The following is a 21,536-nucleotide window of genomic DNA, read 5'->3' as shown; positions in this document are numbered from 1 at the left end:
GTGCCTGTACCTGTTGACACAAATCAATACAGATGCTGAGTAAATAATTCATGAAGAAGAGCAAAAGAGCAGATCGGCACGAATGCTTCAAGAACCCAACGCACAGATAATTAGACTGAGGGAAATATTGGTGATGTGGACTAGATCCTAATTACAACCCTGAAACATGACACTTAAAGTGCTTCTGTCCTCACTTCAATTGAGATGATTGCTTAGACAGCTGTGTTGCTAAACAACAAAACTCTAATGATCAATTTGAGGTTGAGTTTGGAACAAGTTTGACTGAGCTATGCTTCAGAGGCTTTCTACTATGACTGGTGTGAGCTGTGTGTGTCTGCAATTGCACCCAATGCACCCACGCATTGATATAGAGCCTCGACCATCCACTTCTGTTCAGTGAGGGTTGGTAGAGTCGGTCGACTCTCAGTTTGGTATGGTCGGTCGTCTCATACGGATAGTGGGGAGTCGTGATTCAACACATTAGATTTGTCCTTGGTCAAAAAAACGTAACCCTAAATTGCTTCCCCTTCGGTATAAATGTGTATTAATGGGATTAGCTAATATTAGGCCTGTAATGGTTTTTATTTTCGTCCCGAACCAGGGGTCAGGGAACAATGCATGCAGTCAGACGACTTATATTTATCTTAGGCGTGACGCCTATCCATTCACACCCCTTCACACACTGATGCCAGGGGCTGCTATGTAAAGTCTCTATTTGTGTCAACTAATCCCATTCAAACACAAACAAATCCACCTTGTTGAATGAACAGATTACTTACCAACGACGAATGTGGTGTCTGAAAGTTTTGAGTCATTCTGCAGGTTGTCTCTGAGCAATCTGTCTGCTGTGTGAGAGATTCATTAGCTGATGCACTAAACTGCTAAATCCATAAATGTGTCTCTTGATAGAGCTAAGCTACATTCTCATTTAGAAATGTGCTGTTGTCACTGTTGAAGGCAGGGCTGGTCATTTTCTTCAGATACGCTTTTGAAGATTTTGGTTTAACTCAGAATCAGAAAGGCTTTATCAATTCCAGGGGGGAAATTCGGTAGGGGAAATTGTCTTCACGTCTTGACAGACATTAATAATTCATGCTCCGTAAAAAGGAACAAAGGAAATTTGTCATCTGTAGCGGTTGTAAACTGGTCGAAGATGTAAGAACTTCGACCAATGTCTGCCACAAGATACCAATGTGATGAACCAATGAAACCTCCCTGTCTCCCTGTTCGCTCTCTAACCCATGCATGTACGAGTCCACACTCAAAGTATGAGCTAACGTCCGCTTCTGGACCAATGGTGCTTGTGCATGTGCATGTAGGGTTGTGGCTTCTGAGCGAACACAGAGGGGAGGGGGTGAGTGCAGACGGAGCACTGAGGGAAAACTACTTTCAAAATCATGCTAGTTTTCGAAAATGACCAACTGCCTTAAAATGATCTACATGTTTAAGATTTTGATAATAACCATTAATGACCACTTACATTTTCTACAAGCATTCTTTCTCTTTTCTGTTCTCTGTGTTCCTCGCGCTGCACATCTACCCTTTTCATTCTGTTTTAGGTCGAAATAGGATGGATCAAAGATTTCAGTGCAGATGTTTGAACTTGGTAAGGGAGCAGAGAAAAAAAGAGAGAGGCTGTTCCAAGGAATAAGTCAGGCTTTTGTCTGACAATAACAAATGGTTTGAAGCAGCCATCTTTTATGGTAAAGTATATGGGGGAGAGGATGGGACTAATAAGATTGCTGGCAGCAGGAGGTTAGTCTGCATATGAGCTGATTGATAGTCTCAGGCTGTCTTTTAAAGGCACAACGGAGCACTGAATTCACTTACATGTGGATTTAGTCATTGTCTCAAGGAAGCTTGTATTAGCCGTATAGCGAGTTCTCTGGTTAATCCACAGAGTGCAGACTGAACAGCCAACACAAAACTCAATGTGGTATTTACTCTGTATATGCACACTGGAGATGTACCGCCGCTCTCAGCCTTTTACAATGATGAAGCCTTTTCAAGTTGTTTCAACCAACTGTTTTAAATCACTTGATGTCTCTTAAAAAAAATCAATTTGCTTGTTTAGTTTTGTTGTTTATTTTAGTAACTTTACTCTACAACCTTATAGGTTGATAATTAACGTGATTATATTGTGTATTGTGATATGACCTTATCACTACTCTAAATTAGGCTCACACTATTAAAGCGAGGGAAAATAAGACTCTTGTTGCACTCGAACACAAACAGATTGTGTGTGTTGGGAATTGATATTCAGTATGTTATCAGTAATTTCGCTCTTTCTGATCAGGTCACACAATGGGGTGGCTGAGGCTCATTTGGTAGAGTCGGTCCTCTCCTGACCTGGGGGTTCAATCCCCAGCTCCTGCAGCAACCTGTCCGATGTTTCTTTGGGCGCGACACTTCAGGCCAAATCGCTCCCTTCGTCTGCAGCATATGAATGTGTTTAGGGTGGGATTAGTTACCTCTGATGGTCGATGTACACTGCAGCCACAGCGCTATACTAGCTCAAGTCTCTTTATCATTTACCAAAAGTAATGGGACGCCTGGCCTACCGTGTTTGTGATTTAATCAGTAAACCATTGTTCACACTGTCCATGTACAGAGGCTGGAGTCCTCCAGTTTTAATCTTACCCCCGGCTTGTTTTCCACTAGCGTACTTCAAATATACGGGAAGTAAGTAAAGCATTTATTTCTGTGGCCCTATTTTCATTACGAAACAGGAAGCAGCACAAGTAGCAGTGTTCCCACCATTTCAACCAGGGGTGGGCAACTGAAGGCCCCCCATCAACCCTCAATGTGGCCCTCAGGTCTATTTTTATTCTATTTTAAGAACCAGAAACATGTTTATCATATATGTTGAGTTGATTTTGAGACATGATTGACTGTAATTATTTTCGTATTCTACAATTTGGCCCCCTGGCAGTGAGAATAAAATGCATGTGGCCCTTGCTTTGACCAAAGATGCCCATCCCTGAATTTTAACTAGTTATCTTTAAATAAGAAACTTTAATAAAGATTCCAGCCAGTGGATGTGTTTACATTGGATGTATAAAAAAAACAACAACACAAAAGTGCTGGTTAGTGCATGTGCGTTTGTCTGTGAAGGAAACTGAGCCTTTCTAACATTATCAGTATTTACCAGCTGCCTTTAAGATCTGAACACTTCCTCTGGGTATTTAAATCCCTGCAGGCCTTTGCAGGCTGTAGGACGCACGTCTTGATAAATCTGCTGCCTCAGATTGGAGAGGCGCTGTGTCATAGATCAGTGCCATCTCCTAGAATCTTCTCACCGTGTTTATAAATCACGTGTTAATGAAAGCAAGCTGCTTCAGGATAATCACGCACATACCTCTGCACACATGAGGGATTCTCTTTAACTCAGTATGCTGCATGTTTGAGCCTCTTCAGCCCCTTGTGAAAGATAAATTCAGCTGTTTATGAACTGCTTTTCAAAGCAAAGTCTGCCTGACACATCTGAAGATTTGATTGAACTCTATTATTATCCAGAAACAAAGTAGAATTATAACAGGAAACAGTATTCTGGTAAATTAAATACAAATACAAACAACTGTGCCAAATGAGTCGGTCAAGGAATTTATTTGTGTTATTTTACTCACTAATTACAACAACAAAAAAATCACCTCTGGTGCTCTGTGTCCTCATAATATTTCTCTCTTTCATCCAGATAACGATGGGATTTCCTTCCTTTTGTGAAACGGTTGTCATCATGCAGCACTGTGATTGGCTTGTCTGTCCCAAACAAAATGAGACCAGGGTCTTTAATTAATCCTCACCACCTTTGATTTGAACTCCACTTAACCCCCTTCCCCCAGCTCTCAGGTGTGCTCGGTGCCATGCCCCAGATCGCTTTAAGCTAGCACGATAGAAGCAGGACCTTCAGACAGGATGGGATTTGTAAAAATGTCAGCAACCATATTTTCACATTATATACCAGTTATGCCACTGAAGAAGCAAATTGGCATTTTCTGGTACAACTTCACCAACTACTATGTGCATGGAGCGTTAACGAAGGCTTTAGGAGGTCATACAGCTGCAGCAACACTTGTAATGTGTAGATTATTATTAAACTAACACATTTCCCTATCATCAGGCTTATCCAATTATAAATTACCAATTATGCCAAAAATCAACATTTGACCTTGTACGTTTTTCAAGTCAGATTTGTGGTGTTAATGAAAGTCTGCTATGTCGAGCTCAGGAAGACTTTAGTTCCCATGTTTCCAGAGAACAATACCAACATTAGCAAGTTAAAGCTATTAGGTGTGTATGTTTTCATGATTTACATGTTATTTTAATGACATGCTTCCGAAAATCCTCCTGATAAAAACTCTGTGTATGTAGTCTGTGTCTGTGTATAAATGTAGTCTCGACTTTGGCGCCCCCTGTGGACAAAGCATCTTGACACCGATCTTGTCCTGCACATGTGAAAACATCCTGCAGTCTTTAGTCAGTTTTATCACTCACTGTGAAACTTTGCTATGAAAAATTACAACGTAGGCTGTTTCTGAAAGGTGCTTTATCTGCTTTTGTCTGACACCCAGCTGCAGTGGTTACAAGCATCACAAGTTATTTTATGGAAATGATCAATCTTAATCTTAATCCAGAGAATAAGCGCAGTGCCAACAGTATTTTCCCCAAGCGATCCGTCCCTTTTTTTCGTGTGGCCCCTGTGAGCACTCAAGTTGTAAACCTTTTAACTTTTCAGAAAGAAGCTGTTGACGTCACCGGTGCTCTTTTCCAAATGTACAATATACTTTGTAGTTTAGCCACCTACAGAACGTGTCTTGTACCAACTATCTCCTCGCTCCGTGTATAACCTCAAATATAAAGCATTAGGTAAAAACTATGGTAGCGATGTTCGTCATACAGGGATGTTGACAATTTACTGTTGTCATAGAGACAGGACAGACGTGCAGCGCTTTTCTGCCCAGAAAAAATGCATGGTGGACACAGGTCCCAAAAGTTTTTGCTTTCTCTTTTCATATAGATACACAGCAGCTTGATCTATACTTAGTTTTGTAGTAGAAGCAGCACATTAGAATGTATGTGCTTTAACAATGGATTACACAGTCTCAGGGGGGATGATGTACAGCTGACACTGAACCATTCTACACATCTATACATCGTCCCTTTCATCAAGTAATACTAAACTTGGCACAGAGCCTAATCCCCTCCTGACAGCAGCCCGGCTCCTCGGGTGGCAAAAGGGGTGCAGGAAATGAAAAATGATGGTGTTGCAATGACTCTTTAGAAATGTTTTCACCATTAAATACATTAAGATGACAGGACTATTTATCCCTGACCTGGTGCTGTCACTCATGTTAGTGTGTATCTCAGGTGAACAAGTGTGTGAGTGACACTTGTGCGGCCTTGGCACCGTCGTGTAATGTAGTCGGCTGTCAAACTGCTCTGAGTTATGGACTGCTTTGTATTACACATGAATGAGGAAACATGAAGGGTGAAAAACCAACTATTTAATCCAGTTTGTCATAGTTGGATTACTTTTTAAGGAGCAGAGTCGGCGCCAAAGGGCTTGTTTATAACTTTTGTAATAAATCTGCTCTGTTGTAGGGAAATGGACATGAGCGAGACTTCTTGGAGGACAAGAGAGTTTTCATCATGGATATGTATAATCGCTACATTTATCCTGGGGATACGTTTGCCAAAAGTGAGTGGAAAGCATTATTGATGGTAAACTCCTCCTCCTGATGCTCGGCTCGAGGTTGAGTGCGGTTGATTACATTGCCTTTTGATTCCGCTGTTTGTCCTGCTGCTCCACCAATCCACTACCACTCACTCTGTTGGCATTTAGCAGGAGATCCGTCATGCAGCAACCTATGCAACACAATAATCAAAGCTTTTACACAAATGAATAAGCCAGTACATTAAAGCTCACCTGACGGCAACTACAGTTTACGTTTTAACACCATTTCTAACCTTCACTTTGCAGTTGAAATGTTACAGTCCTGACTTTAAAGGTCACATATTATCCAAAACGCACTTTACAAATGCACCATACCATGAACACTAGCATGTGTCTCTAGTCTGTCTATGAACCCTTCAATTATGAGAATAGTCCATTCTCTGTCATTTTCCTGCTCCACTTTTCAGAAAATGTGTTCTCAAAAAAGCTGTTTGGAGATGTTCCCTTCGTGACATCACAAAGGGCAGTAGCTCCTCCTCCAGGTGGATGACACTCCCACAGCTAGGTATTTGTTCTGCCCTCTGAGTCTGCCTTCTGGCTGTAAACAATGAGGCGTGTTGCAAGAAAGCCCAAGACACCCAAGTCCATCCTGAGAGGGGAGTGGTCAGACACAGCTCATTTACATATTTAAAGCTACATACGCAGAAACAGCCTGTTCTGAGCAGGACTGAAATAGAGGGGTTTATAGGCATGAGCAAATACAGGATCAGATTGGATTTACGACAAGACGCTTCATACACGCGTTATGGGGAACTCTGAGACTATTTAAACCTGTTTAAAAGGACTATAATATGTGACCTTTAAATTTCTCTCTCTCCTTTGGTCCTCCTCCTGTTCACTGAAATGAATTGAACTATAACATTTTGTAATCATCCAGCCTTAAGAGCATGAAGTAAACACACATTCTGGCTTGTTTTAGATAAAATACATTGCACTTCTACCTTATGTTTTTCCTCCGAGACACCTTTATTTTATTGTACCTTCAAAGACTAAAATATCCCTTATTTGGACACTTTCTTCTGCTTTGAAGTCTTTAGAAAGAAGCAGAACAAGACTTGAAAAAACTAGCAAGAATGACCTCCTAATTAACCTTTTTTTCATCATTTGCATAAATTACTGGAAATGTAAATGCTAATTAATTTAGCAGTGCATTTGATATACATGTGAGAGTATTTAAAGGAGAAGCAAGAATACCTACTTGACCATTGATTGGAATTCATTCATTGTCATAATTACAAACCTGCGTATAGTCTATATCTGGTCCCTGAATTTACCCACACATTTACTATAATTCAGTTTATACTGTACTATTTTACAATGATTGCTTTATTGATTGTTTAGATTTCTGTTTTGATCCATGATGCATCACTTCCTGTCTCCGTTCTTTCCTTTCTTCAGGAGCCATAAAGAGGAAGGTGGAGCTGGACTGGGGCACTGAAGACTCCGAGTACCTTCAGAAAGTGGAACTTCACTGTGAGGGAGCGCTGAACGAGGTACGACCTGACATCATCGTCTACAACGCAGGGACAGACATCTTGGACGGAGACCCGCTTGGAGGACTCTCGATATCTCCACAGGTGCTGTACCTGATGTGTCAGACCTTTTTATACTGTAGATGTTATCTAAAGCATGAGGGTCACTTTAGGAACTCTCACGAGAGCAAAGGAAAAAGTTAAAATGCCTTTATTAAATCAAGGTAAAAACATTCAGAACAGGAAAAAACGCTGAGCAGTTTTCACCACAAAGTGTCAAGACCATCTAGCAACCTCCAGTCTTGAAAAACCCTGCAGTTCATCGAGTGTCCACTTGAGGCAGGCTGCAGGAGCCTCAGAAGTGCAAAAAAGCACTTTTGTACATTTAGCCGATTCTCCAGCATGACAGCTGCTGCATGTGCGCCTCCAGACCTGAAGTAACATTAATACATTCATTGATATGTACAGTCTTTGATCAAGACGAAGGTGAACAGGAAATACATCCACTAACATCTCCAAGTTTGACTTAAATTGTTCATTCTGTATTATTTTAATGATACAAGTTTAAGCAAGGTTCACTCTGTTGCTGCTGCAGGTTTAACATTTCACACTAAAGATAATCTGTCTTTTTAAAGTTGAGTTCTGTTAAAACTTTAAATAAAGATAATAAACATAAAAACTAAATATTGCAGTCTTCAACTTTCCCTCCACTGATCCTGGCTGACTCAGGGCGTCACCCCTCAATCTGAGATCTAAAATGGGAGTCTTTGGTGCATTAAAGAGTAAGAGAGTATTCAGATAAAAAAAGGTCGAACGTCACCTGGCTGACAGCTGGCCCTGTGAAACCACAGACCCCAACCTGAAGCAGCGTTTACAGTCTGTTACATTATACACAAGTGATAAAGAAGTGACTTCCAATCTGAAGATTACTTTACTTCCTCCTTTACTCTATTAACACGTCACGTCAAAGATGGTCATTCTTAAGAGTCCAAAAAGCTATAACTGGCAAAGTAGGACGATAAAGCTGAAAACTACATGAAACTTATTTGTCAGGAGATTTGGAATCACACTGAGAGCCGATCTGATGAGCCAAACTCAGATTTATTGCTTCCTGTGTGCAGAGAAGTGATCTGACAAATCCCAGAAAGTGATTACTGCAAATAAGGGACTGTGTGAGGACTGGGCTCTGATTTGCTGCAGAGATGGCCTTATGAGTGGAATATAATTGAATTTAAAAGAAAAAGCAAAAGAAATGCTTGGTTAGTCCGGCTTTCATTTTTGTTACTTAAAGTTCTGTTTGAACATGTGTTCCTGTCATGGCTAATAAAGATTAAAACCGCTCCTTGTGTTACAAATAGCTCCATAATGAATGAGAGTTTTCACACAAGCTGTTCCCCCTCCTGTGTGTGTGTGTGTGTGTGTGTGTGTGTGTGTGTGTGTGTGTGTGTGTGTCTTTTCCCCCATGTGTGTCACCCTAAAGGACCTGGTGCTGCATAGTGGAGTCGTGAGATATGGCCGCCTTAAGACCTCCATCAATTCTCAGGGGGGAGGAAGGGAGCATAGATAGGAATGTTAGCCTGTAGCTCGACAGAATTCAGAGAAATTGCAACCATTGTAGGCTTTGGATAAACTAACAGAGCAGCTTTTCTTTCCTCCTGTCCTTCCAGGGAATTGTAAAGAGAGATGAGATCGTGTTCAGAGCCGCGAGGCGACGAGGCGTCCCAATACTCATGGTGACATCAGGGGGATACCAGAAGAAAACGGCGCGTATCATCGCCGACTCCATACTGAACTTGCACCAGCAGGGCCTGATAGGAGCAGAGGCTCTGGAGGCAGAGGGATCGTCATCACTGGTGACCAGCACGATGTGCAGCTCTGGATCTGTAGGCTCCAGATTCACAGCTGTGTGAGTCATCCACATGACAGGTGTTTAAAGGCTTTACAGTAACTTTTTCTTGCACACTGACCATTTAACTCGAAGGTTACTGCAGCCACACAGAAATGTGCTCATTTAAAGTGAATGAAAAGATGGTTGGCCAAAGCTTATTTGCACAGAAGCAACAACAACAAAAAAAGATATTTTTGAAATATTTTTTCTTTTTTGATGTGGTTGGCTCTTACTGAAAGAGAATATCCGACACAAAATCAAATTCTCCTGACTGCCATCAATTTCGGAAGCTCTTAGATACCACAAATGGTTTTGTTTAAATATTCATTCAAAGAAGAATAATGGTTTTTATGTTTAATGCATTAAATCGGGCAGTGTTTTAGAGAGGTATTCTTCATCTCAGGAAATGTAATTATGTCATCTGTGGGCAATTTGATCTATTAGTAGTTCATAAAATAGTAAAGAGGTTTGATATTCTAACAGATACATGGGCAGTAAATGAATTATCCTCCTGTTTTAAAGAAGAAACACAAGATAAGATGACATTAAAGCTGGAAGTGTCAAATATAATCTAATGGTGCGTTTCAACCTTGTGAAACTTTTCCTTCTTAACATTTAGTTTGACTTTGATTCTGATGTTTGCACTTCAACATATTGTAATCATTTAATACAGTTAATTGTATGTCATTAATCAAAATGATTAATATGTTTCCTTCTAATTGACTGTATTTGTGCAGTTCACGTTTACATGACACTCTGGATGGTTTTGTTGTACGGACTAACGTGACTTTTGAAGAGCGTTTTCACAGTTGAACCCTTTGACCCTGAGCGGGCGGTGTGCTTGTGTTGGCACTGACCAAATGAACCAAAATTTGGGGTCAAGTGTACTTGGATCCAGGCCCGAGTCCCTTATGTGAAACCACCTTCAATGTGAACAACTTTAAAACACTAAAAAAAAAACATCTGCACTTTAACTGGTAAATCGTGATAGCACGTTAACACTCCCAGTCTCCTGAAAATCGTTGTACTTGTTGTAGTGTGCCTGTTGTCCGTAGATCTAACTTAAACTGTTTAAATGTAATAGAGACATTCTCGGGCCGTGTCTGTGTCTGGGAAATCTAAATGATCCGTTCAGGTTCTTCTATCCTTAAGCCATGTCAAGCTTAAGAAAGTTCTTTTACATGTTGGTGCCAAACGTTTAGGTTGAAATGTACAGCTTCCATGGTTCTGTCTTTTTTTTTTTTTTTTCCAAACAGTAAAACCAAGAACTTTGCTAAAGCTTACTAACATAGTATCATGGTCAGAATGAAGTTACCTGGATCCTGATGGAGTTGCACCAGATTTCAGGCTAAATGACTCAAACGAGCAATTCATACTTTTCATGTGATGTCACTCACTTATGGCACCGCCCACCTGGCAGGTGAGAAATTCTTCCCACTGCTGCACTGCTCAGTTGACACCTACATGTTTTAAGCATTCAACAATTTAGGAATTTTCAAAGAATCTTTATTTTTTTTAATTTTTTTTTTTAGTTCAATTGGATTCACTAACCGACAAGAAGACCAGCCTGAGTTGGACTTCTGCAGTGTATTTTTGCTGTAGCGCTCAGGATGATCTCAGCTAACAACTACTTAAAGCTTTCATTGTGGCAGCAGTGTGACAATGTGTCCTAACAGCACGATAGCGTTATATGTTACATTGTGCATGATCACACGCTGGCTGGCCACCATCTGTTAAATATTTAAATCTTTACTGCGCCAGAGGAACAGAAACAGGCCGTGTCATCACAGCCAGGACACCCCAAAAGGTAACAAGAGAGTCAGGCTGACGCTCACTCCAGTCGTGTGCTCTTATGACAGGATATATTTCTAGCAAGGACTTCACAGATTTTATACAAGTGCCTACAACTTGAGTCTGTGCCGCAAGCTTTCTGAAGCTCTCTCCTCCCCCCCCCCCCAGGCCTCGGTGCCAGTCACATGACTGAAAACTATGAATCGAGTTTCATTATCAAGCGGGTAATAAAACAGGGCTTAATTTAAAGGACGCATACATGGACAAATATTATTAGGATACAAATGATGTGTTGTTTTATCCCTTTAAAGTTAAACCTCTGACTATACCATGTTTCAGCAAAGATAACAGTGAATATGCCTCAAAGTGGAAGTTCTGGCTAAACTGAAATACGTAGATTCAACCTGTAGTTTGATGCTCCTTGAAGTCCTGCTGTTCTTTGAGTTTGGCTGTAGGAGATTCAGATTCCTGAAGCTCATTGGCTCAGTAGTGAAATTCAGCTCTGATGCAGCGCCTCCTTTAGTGTTTGTTGAAGTGTTTAGAAGGCTCAGGGAGAAAAGTTAGACGCAACAAAGCTGATGACCAAATGAAAAGAGAAGTTAAAGTGGCTGTGGCTAAAGAGAACTTTTAATGATACAACCTCCTCCTCCTCGGTGGACTCCGCGTCATCCATTGATTTATACATGTTCTGCGGCTGAGTGGACCTGACGTTGCAGCTGGCAGGTGCAGCTGCATTGACTTTGTAATGGTTTTTCATGCTCATTATATTCCACTGCTCTGGCTTGACTCTCCAGGAAGAGTCGTTGATAAGTGAGGAGGTGAGTACAGACTGGTGACGTTTTAAAGGGATCTTTGAACAACATGAAACGCCGTGTGCTGGTGCTCATCCAGGGAGCTGTTTGGACGCACTCGTAATGAAACTGTGAAAGGCGGACCATATTAATAATGGCAGCCTTAATTAGCTCAAGCTTTTGATCTGGTGTGCTGTTTTAAATGTGGCTGAAGGTTTGACGCTGTCTACCTTTAATTAGAACTTTGAGTTTATCACGTATTGTCCCTCTCTTCTATCATCATTTCTGTCAGCCTGCGTTCTAGTCACATGTAGCTGATTGAATGTTGTGTGCCAAAAGAAATCCTCAAGTCTTAACAGCTGTACTCACTGTATGTTGTTACACTAATATTGAGAACAACTTCTATGCTTTCATGATGATCTTGAATAAATCCAAAACAACCAAAAAGGACTGTTTCGCTTTTTTTTGGAAAAAATCTTTGAATTTCTTCTGCTTCTCTGTACAAAAACTAGAATACATTTGGTAAATCCTGGTTGATGAGTGAGTGACTGCTTTGTTATCCAGCTTCACTTTTCCGTTGCCTGCATGTCCTATCTCATATGAGATTTGATGAAAATCTGTAGTCTTAGTGACTCTGTAATCGAGCTGGGAGTCTTTGGGTGTCTGATGAGTTGATTCGATTTTGACTCTTGGGGTCATGATTTGTTTCAAAATCTATTTTTGATTCAAAATGATTGTGGCTTCATAATGAGTTCGAGTATAATGAGTATTGTGACAGTTTTAACTGTTTGCCTAGAATGAGAGTTGGCAACCTTTTCCATCAAAAGAACAATTTGCCGACAGCTACCTTAAAAAGTATCCGTCTGGAGCAGCAGAACATACTTGAACCTTTTAATGAAGTTCATGCAGCCTCTCTTAAACCCAACCCATATTAGTCCTAGACTTAAATGAGTTGAGATATCTTTTACCACATAACAAGGTGACTCTCCCCTGGGTGATTTTCCTCCATCACACACTGCTGACTTAGTGTCTGTGTAACATACAGGAATAAAGTGGCATCAGACACAACGGTCATGATAAGAGAAATGTAGTCTACATCATGTTACTAAACGCTGCAGAGGCTTTCTGACCCTGCGTCCATAGTTAGAGCTCCACCTGAGCACTCAAGGTTCAAGGTTCAAGGTTCTTTATTTGTCAATTCCAAAATATGTCAGACATACAGTGAAATCGAAATTACGTTTCCCCCCTCCCCACGGTGCAATGTAGATAAAAGGGTAAATAAAATAAAACAAGGTAAAAAGATAAATAATATTTACATTAATAAACCTAAATGTGCAAAAGTACTAAGTTAAATAAAATGGAGTATAAAACAAGATTATAAGAAAAGTGAAACTTGTGCATGCGTGCAATGTGCAATAAGTGACCAGGGTTCTGTTTCAATGTTCAAACAGGAGGAGGTTCCAATGTTCAGTGTTCATGGGGGCAGAGGGGAGGGAAGAGAGTTCAGTTCACTCTGTCGTCTCACTCGGTGTTATCAGGGTCGGCAGAGGGTTGTGAGAGAGGAAGTAGTAAACGTGAGCAGGTCAGGGCTAGGATGTTGACAATATGGCAGTACACTTATGTTAAACATCATATGAGGGGCTACATTCAACAGCATTCTTCAAGCTGTGCACTCGAGGCGACTGCCTCAGGATCTTCATTTGGGGGACTTCACGTTGTCATTAGGCGAGATGCTGAATCCCAAATCGTTCAAAGTGGCATCACCGTCAGGTTTGAATGGGTATGAATGAGATTAGTTAATACACAGCTTTCTCTGCTGTTAGTGTTTTAATAGGTAAACGTGACGCAAAGTGTAAATGCATTTTGAGTGGTCAGAAGACTATTAAAGCGCGACACAAGTACAGTCCATTTATCATTTGAAAACTATTAACAATTCTGACTTTAATGAGTGTTTAATGGTAGCTTTCTGTCTCAATTATGGGTTGTTGTTTTTTCACAAGCACAGAGTTCTATGATTGCAGAGACCACTGGGATCAATGTTTTCGAAGCTCTCCAAATGCTAATTAGTTAACAAAAAGGTAAAATGCTGCTTTAATTTCCAACTATAATTTCCCCCATTTAAACATCCAATCATTGTCTGACTTGGATCAAGAGGACCTCTAAATTCTACATTTAGAATGAAAGGCATGCGTTGCACCCCAACAACCAAAGACGTGGAGGCTTTGTTGAAAAGATGCTTTTGAACATATGTAATAAATTGAGTTAAAAGCTTAAACCAGGAATTCCTTTAATCGACTTTCGCTCTTCAGTAATCACCCTGGTATATGCCAGAGAACTGATGAAGTCATTAATAACAGATTAAATGTATTAGGGATATTTTATTACAACACATGTTCTGTATTAAAGTTATTCATAGGAGCCCTGGGATGTAATACAACCTCCGTGATGGAGGGATATATTTGTTTTTGTACAGGTCGTGTCCACCCACAGAGAGACAGACAGATTAAGAAAATTTATCATGACAACATCATTTGAAGCAGCTCATGTCTGTGCTGGAGAGACAGAGAAACCTTGCACTGAGCTTCATTAATCAGGATTCCTTGGCTGCGTGCCTGACTCCTTGTTGAGGTCTTACCTCAAATGAACCGCTTCAGAGCTCAGCTGGACAGACGCCGAGACCGTCGACTGTTTTCTGTCTGGCCGCTTCGATTGAGATGTTTTCACGTCTCTGCAGACGAACCCACCAAAGTGAAATAAAAAGCGTCCAGAATCACACTTTAACCTGGCAGCTTTAGGTTGGGTGAACATTGCGCTTTTGACACTGTTTTTGTCTAAAAAAACATCGGAAGAATAAGACAGAAATTAGGAAAACTTTTAGAATTCTGGAATCTGGCATTGAACGAAAGATATGTTCAAAACAATCACCTTGTTTTATCTTTCGCTGTTACAGTTTACATGACTACAACGCTGTAGCCTTAGTATGGTAGTCCACAGTCAATCAGGCTATATAATGTTAGCTATGTTGGCATTAGTAGCTACTAGACAAAGATCAGCAGGCCTTCAAACACTTACAATTCGAGAGGGAGTCTCTCCCTAATTTTAACCCTTTATTCCACTTAACTCTTGATTGCTAATATGTCCCAATTAGCTCCCTATTTCCTCTCCCTTAGTTCTGCTTGATCTGTCTCTTTTGCTCTATCTGGCCTACTTTACCACTCAGATATAACCTTCTTCAAACTCTCATCATTTAATGTTTAATGATAGGCCCACAGTTTGCAAGAAATAGCATACGAGTAGAAGTGGATTATCCAAAAATGTCTCCCCCAAAAAACATCCTCCTTTTCTTCACCTCACAACACATTATAGATTTAGATTTATAATGAAATATCAGACCAATAAATGTGGTCTTATATGGAATGAACAATTATTATAATTCTTCAATTGGTAGAAAAACTGATAAAACAACAAATGCTGCCTCCTCTTAAGTGCTGGAGAGAGAACACTGACCAAACTGAAACTGAAGCAAACTGAAAGTAAAGCCACGTGATAAAAGTGAAAAGTTGAATATGATATACAAGTAACAGAAATTAACAACTTTCTGACTGAGGTTTAAAACTATCTGACATGGTAAGATGAAAGTTCAGGAGTGTGCGACGTTATAGTCTAACGTTCAAAATGTGTTCGGGAGAGTGAACTCGCTTGAGAAGTCATTTGGTGCACGGCTGTCATTCGTCATTCCTCAGTCTGCGTCCTGTTAGTCCCCCAGCATCATGCAGGTGAAAGGCTAAATTGCTCTTTTAAGATTGGATGAGCACAATGTAAGAAATGGAGTCGTAGACTGAAGATTTTTTGTTTTGTTCACAGCAGTCTTTGATCCATCCTTGTCACCCAATCAGACAACAGATCTTTAGGATACTTGTAATCTTGGTGTGGTCAATTTGACTTCAACTGTTTTGTGCCTTACCTTGTTTTATTTATAACATAATATAACCTAGAGCTCTTCTGGTTATGAGTTTTGGTGGTGAATATTATCTCCCAACAAACACAGCCCTCTCCAATATCATCATTAAAAAAGTCACTAAGCAACATGTGGGCTCTCAGCTTTGCTGTTGAATAAATGGAGCAAAGCGGCTGAATGGAGGTTCAATGTAGGCTGAATGGATATTCGATTGTCATATATTGATGTGCCCAGGTGTTTAAACTAAGTCGGCGCTTACTGGCAGGCTTAGCATAATGTGAGGTCTGGATTTGATTCAGTGCCACAGCTGAATGGGAAATGTATTCAATGACAAACACTTAAAGGGGACGGTTGTTTATGTCATCCATCTTCCACATATTCTTTCCCATTGTTTTCATCCCTGTCAGATAAAAATGGGATCTTTAGAGAGCAGTGAACCGATGGTTTCAACTCCTGATCTGATCTCAGGTTTTATATAACAAAGTCCTTTTCATGCAAAGGTAATTTCAATAGAAGTTTAAATGAATGAGAACTCGGGATTAAAGTGATTTCCTGGCTGGGCCTCACGATTAAGACCCGAAAGTGTCTCTTTGTTGGGGTTGATATCAAGACTTTGACAAAAAATCAAATCTGAATGTGTGAGAATAAGGTGGACTTAGATTCAATGTGACTCCTTCTCATTTGATCAAACCTTTAACAAGGTTGCATCTTTTTCTCTGACGGTGTTGGGCTGTTTTTTTTTGCATTTTTATGGATGATGTCAGTTCTTTTAGAGGGCTGAAGCACTAACACGGTAAACTGAAATGATCTTCTCCTCCTCTGACCTACGAGACACTGAAGCACTTCTGGCCCCAGATAAAATGAACATCCAAGGGACTGTACTGACTTTTACAATTCACCATGTATGTCAGACTCTTGGTTTTAGGCTCAAAGTTGCAAATTAAGAGCACACTTCACAGGAATACAGTTCTTCAGGCGCACACTGAAGTCAGCAGTCTGAATGTCTGACGTCAGCGCGGATGAAGGCCTTGTGCTGAAACTGGTCCGTTGTTGATCTGTATGCCGCTGCTCTAACATACTTTGAAGGACATAAAATGTGCTGATTTTTTTGTCTCACCTACCTATAGGCACCTTAGTCAGACCAAGGCCACTCAACTGCACTGATATATTATGTTCTATTCACTTAAAACTCTTGGAAATGTTGCTGGTGACGAATGACACTGAAACAAAAATCTTCAAATTTCAAGAAAATTGCTTTCCAATGAAGAGGAATGATGGTATTAAATCATAGTTTGTACACTTCTTACAGTTCAAGATCATTTTTGAGTACCAAAGTCCAAAATAAGCCTCTGTGATTTAGCGGATTAACATGGAATTACTAATACGTCAATCTATAAGGAACGTATCAACTCCACTAAACAAGAACAAGATTTAGCAAACATATATGGCATCACAACATGTGTGTGTATATATGCATTTACAAATCTTTGATAACCAAGGCTACCTGTCATGTTAAAGGCCCAAAGACCTGAACCACTTGTTTTGTTTTGTTAAATGTAAGATTTACAAATGTCTTCATACCAGCCGAAACGTTTTCTATAAATCACACCACTTCTGGAAAATGGTGGGCCAGCCCATTACCAGGTATGATTAATTATTCCATGATTTGTCACTTTTATTTAAACCATTGCATCTTGGAGACTATGTGTTTAATAACTCTGTAGTGACAAGAAACACATCTGTTTTTGGACAAACCTGCACTTCTAAACCAAATGTCTCAAAGGATAGGAGAGCACCGTAAGGAGTCACAAACTCCTTCATTGAATAAACTCGATCACCATTTTGAAAGTAAACAAATCTTGTCAGGATGGAACTCCAGGATGCTCATTTAAATAATCTTGATTCTGGAGTTTTCACCATTGTGTTGTGTCACAGTGTGTCATCTCATTCTGGAGTCTTTGAGTTCAGACTGAAGACACACTCACTGTATCTGTACACGCTCAGTATCAGCACATATCGTATCAGACTCGCAGCAGGTATCCGAAGGTTTTCAAAACTTCATATCATCGTTTGTGAAAGTACAACAGTTTGATTTTTTCCTGGACTTCCTCAAGACTTCACGTCTCTGGCCTCTGGAGAAAACCAAAGTAAGTGTGAGGAGTTATGTTGATTTGCTTTCTTAAAATAACTTATATTTCATGGTATCCTATACTGTGACTTGATTCAACTGATAAATGTACTTTAAAACTAGAAGTGGTGCCTAAACTACATTTTCAAATAATGAAAAATCTCTACATTTTAACACACAGTTCCTTATTCTTTTTTTTTTTAAATTTATGTGTGAACAGCGATTTAAGAACAACGCATGACGTTTGTTGGGTTGTCCTTATTTTCAGTCGTCAACATGGAGACAAATCTCAATTCAAGGAAGAAAAAAAGGCTGGAAACTGATGTTGCACCCAAAAAAAAGATTCATCGAGGAGGCAAAATGACCAACCCTACTGACCCTTGCATCAAGAAGAGGGCTTCAGTGGATGGGCAGGTTCTCCATAAACAAATGGGTTGTTTCCTCAACAACCTCTTTAAATACAGTGGTGAATCGATGGAGGATGTCAGTATCTATTGGGGTAAGAGAAAGGCCAGTGATGAAGGTGAAACCCCAGAGAGTAAGAGGAAGTGCAGCCACACGACGAGCAGCTGCATTTCAGCCTACTTCACTATATCAAGAGCTTCCAGCTCTTCTGAGTCCAGCGCTGACAGCCCGACACCCAAGAGCATCTTGACAGAAGATCTCTGCAAGATGTCCTCCTCAGGGAACTCAAGCAGAGGTATGTTAAACCAATTAAATATATTAATTTAAACAATACATGTACAAAAATAGAAAGTTTTTAGATGTTAAGATTATGTATTTTTGTTTTGCTTTTTTTTTTAGCCAATTTTAAGTTCAAATACAAAGAGATCGCTCCAATCGGCAAAGGAGGCTTCGGCTTTGTGTACAGTGGCATCCGTAAATCAGACCAGTTCCCAGTAAGTCACACAAACGCTTTCTCTAACGTTCAAACCTTCTCACTGATCTTTGGAAAGTAAACTAACAACGATGATCTCTGTCTTGCAGGTTGCCATTAAACACATCGATCAAAAGAAAGTAAAACGTCAGCAAGTGGTGAGTAATTTGATCTGTAATGAACAGCAACCAAAAACCTAACTTTGAAATACTAATTACATGCCCCAGTACTGTTCACATCAACTCTCATCTGCTTTGAATTAATAATGTCCTTCCTTACTATTCTCAAAGATGTTGGGGCAGATAGCAGGCTTAACATCTTTCCATTCTTTTCATTAGATGTGCAATGGAAAGACGTATGAAATCATTTTGGAGGTGGCCCTCATGCTTAAAGCTGCAGGTCCTCCAGGAGAAGTTGGACAGTCCACTGCAGTGTCACTTCTGGACTGGTACACTCTGGACCACGAGTTGATTCTGGTTATGGAAAAACCTGATCCCTGCAAGGACCTCCGACGGTATCTTAAAGCTAGCGGTGGATCCCTGGATGAGCGTGAGGCAAAGGTATGAATTCTGAGCGAAGAAATTTGAGTATTCGGTCCAGTTCAAACTCCAGCTAGGAAGTTGTATCTCACTCTTTAAGTTAGTTTGTTAACATTAACATGCACATTATAAATCCTGGTTACAAGAGGAAGAAGTACAAAGACATGAATTCACAGTTGCATGCAGTGCTGCTAGTTTACACCAGACGTATTTTCGTGTCCTCTTGTCCACCTAGCGTTTTAACCGTTCAGAAAAGAGCTGTTTGAATCCACAGGAAGACTTTCATGAAGCATTTGTGTGTCGAGACATCAACAGCGCCTTTCTGAAATTCAACTTGACATAAAAGTTGGAGCGGGAAGAAAGAAGCTGGGCGCTGCTCTTTTTATACAGGCGGCTGCTTTCTGCTGAAAGCGCTCTCTCCTCATTGAAAACAATTGAAAAAAGAACAATAGCACTCGGAAAAAAACGCTAGGTGGACACGGGGGACGAACATGCTAACTAGCATAGAGCGTCATAAGCACGTCTGGAGACGTTCACTTCTACTGTCTGTCCTTCTCATAAGTTGGCATTTTCAAAATGGTTTGAATACAATTCATTATTACCAGTGCAAAAATTCAACCTCAACTCCAAGAAGTTAGCCAAGAGTTCCTCTGTGTCCTTTAGTGATTCAATCAATGAAGGGAACCAATAAAGTTTACATTTGAGTGAAAAGAAGTTAGAAGTAATAAATGCTGATTTCACCAGAGCTTTGGTCTTGTGGACATAAGTTACATGAACTCACAAAAAGCTCATTTATTGGTTTATAATTTAAATTAAGTGTCGTTTAAGTGTCCATATAAAACATTCAGATGTCAACCTATGTTGTCTCTTTTCATTTCAGGATATCTTGAGGCAGCTGGTGGATGGAGCCATCGATTTGCACTCGAAGAACATCTTTCACCGGGACATTAAGCCAGAAAATGTCCTGATTCAGTCTGAGTTTGATGCAACAACAGTGCGCCTGATAGACTTTGGCTGTGGCAGCTTTTCCACAGAGACATTTGACCGTTTCAGCGGTATGACCTCTTGTTTCCGCTCATTTCTCATTTTCAGTCTTTTAAATAATGACGTGTATAATCTAATTTATGCTTTTAGTGATCTCATCGTTCTTGTGTACCTCCATCTTTGTTTTTGTGTGTGTTAGGTACCCAAATGTACGCCCCTCCAGAGTGGTTGGACCATAAGAGGTACCAAGCCTGCCCAACCACTGTTTGGCAGCTGGGCGCTCTGTTCTATTCTCTACTGCCTGGCCATGAGCGTTTCACCACAAGTGACTTCATCAACAAGGAAATTAAAATCAACAAGAAGCTGTCCAGAGGTAAGAGTCACACTTTAGAGCACAGAAACACCTACAAAGTTTCATTAATGACAGTATGTATTTTTCTCCATTGGATATTAACACCTTGATGTGCTTCTTTCTCTCTTGGTTTTCAGACTGCAGGACTTTGCTGCGCATGTGCCTGAAAAGAGACCCGATGGAGCGGGCCACTCTGGAGGAGCTAAAGAACAGCCAAGCCCTCAAGTAACCACTGTTGAAGTATGTTAAATCATACGAGGAGAGTCTCTCCCTCCAGCCTTCAAAGTCAAGACAGCATTACACGTGAACTCTACAGAGCAGAGGAGAGAAAATAAAGCTCCAGTATGTCCATCATCATGTCCAGTATGTCCATCATCATGTCTCCTCAGTAGACTTAAGAGGAATAGGTCATGATGGATCCTGTTCACTTTGTTGTCATGCTGCTCGCCTCACCTCTGCCTGCAGTGTGACCTGCTGGGCTCCTGGTGTGTCTTGGACATTGGACATTAATGTCCCGATGAAATGAAAAGTGGGAGCCATTTTCTTCCACATGTATTTAAATAAAGCACATGGGTGTTTTTACATCAAAATATCTGTCATTTCTCTTTCTGTTAAACGTTTCAAATGTATGACGTCCCATTCTGCACCAAGGGGCATTTAGTAATTTTGGACAAATTAACGATTCAATCAAATTATTCCAAATGTTCTGTCCCATCTTTTATTTTTTGATTGGATCTCTCCAGTATCAGTAGGAAATGGGTCACAAAATCCCAGTTAGAAACTGGCACAGTTAAGTTCTTTAATGGTGAGATTTAATTAAGGACCTTCCATCTGGACAACCTCATTTATAAGAACCTTTTTTTGCTCCTGCTTTACAGTGGAAACTCTTCAAGCATAAGAGGGAATTTGAGTGAGGTCAGTGTATGATGATTGGTCGAGCACAAGAGCCAATCCAGTATCGCCGACCGTCGATTTTAAATACCACTGTTAATGTTAGCAAATAATAAGACTCTCAAAAATCA

General features: G+C 40.3%; 2 protein-coding genes across 2 annotated transcripts in view; both read left to right on the top strand.

Annotated features, from left to right (window-relative positions):
• Nucleotides 1-12,123, top strand: part of hdac11 (histone deacetylase 11) — a 32,312-nt gene extending 20,189 nt beyond the window's left edge. The window contains exons 9-11 of the mRNA XM_079341137.1: nucleotides 5,602-5,698; nucleotides 7,133-7,311; nucleotides 8,874-12,123. Of these exons, the coding sequence (XP_079197263.1) occupies nucleotides 5,602-5,698; nucleotides 7,133-7,311; nucleotides 8,874-9,116 (519 nt within the window). The 3' untranslated portion in view covers nucleotides 9,117-12,123. The remainder of the gene's footprint in view (nucleotides 1-5,601; nucleotides 5,699-7,132; nucleotides 7,312-8,873) is intronic.
• A 6,031-nt stretch (nucleotides 12,124-18,154) lies between these two features.
• Nucleotides 18,155-21,104, top strand: LOC306822493 (serine/threonine-protein kinase pim-2-like). The gene is made up of 7 exons (XM_079341575.1): nucleotides 18,155-18,462; nucleotides 18,567-18,661; nucleotides 18,750-18,797; nucleotides 18,978-19,199; nucleotides 20,059-20,233; nucleotides 20,362-20,535; nucleotides 20,652-21,104. Exons 1-7 carry the CDS (start codon nucleotides 18,192-18,194, stop codon nucleotides 20,741-20,743), a joined length of 1,077 nt encoding a protein of 358 aa, XP_079197701.1. The 5' UTR covers nucleotides 18,155-18,191; the 3' UTR covers nucleotides 20,744-21,104.
• The last annotated feature ends 432 nt before the right edge of the window (nucleotides 21,105-21,536 follow it).

The sequence above is a fragment of the Symphodus melops genome (assembly GCF_947650265.1).
Source record: "Symphodus melops genome assembly, chromosome: 4".
Taxonomy (NCBI): domain Eukaryota; kingdom Metazoa; phylum Chordata; class Actinopteri; order Labriformes; family Labridae; genus Symphodus; species Symphodus melops.
Note: the sequence above shows the minus strand (reverse complement) of the source record. Positions and strands in the feature narration are given on the sequence as shown.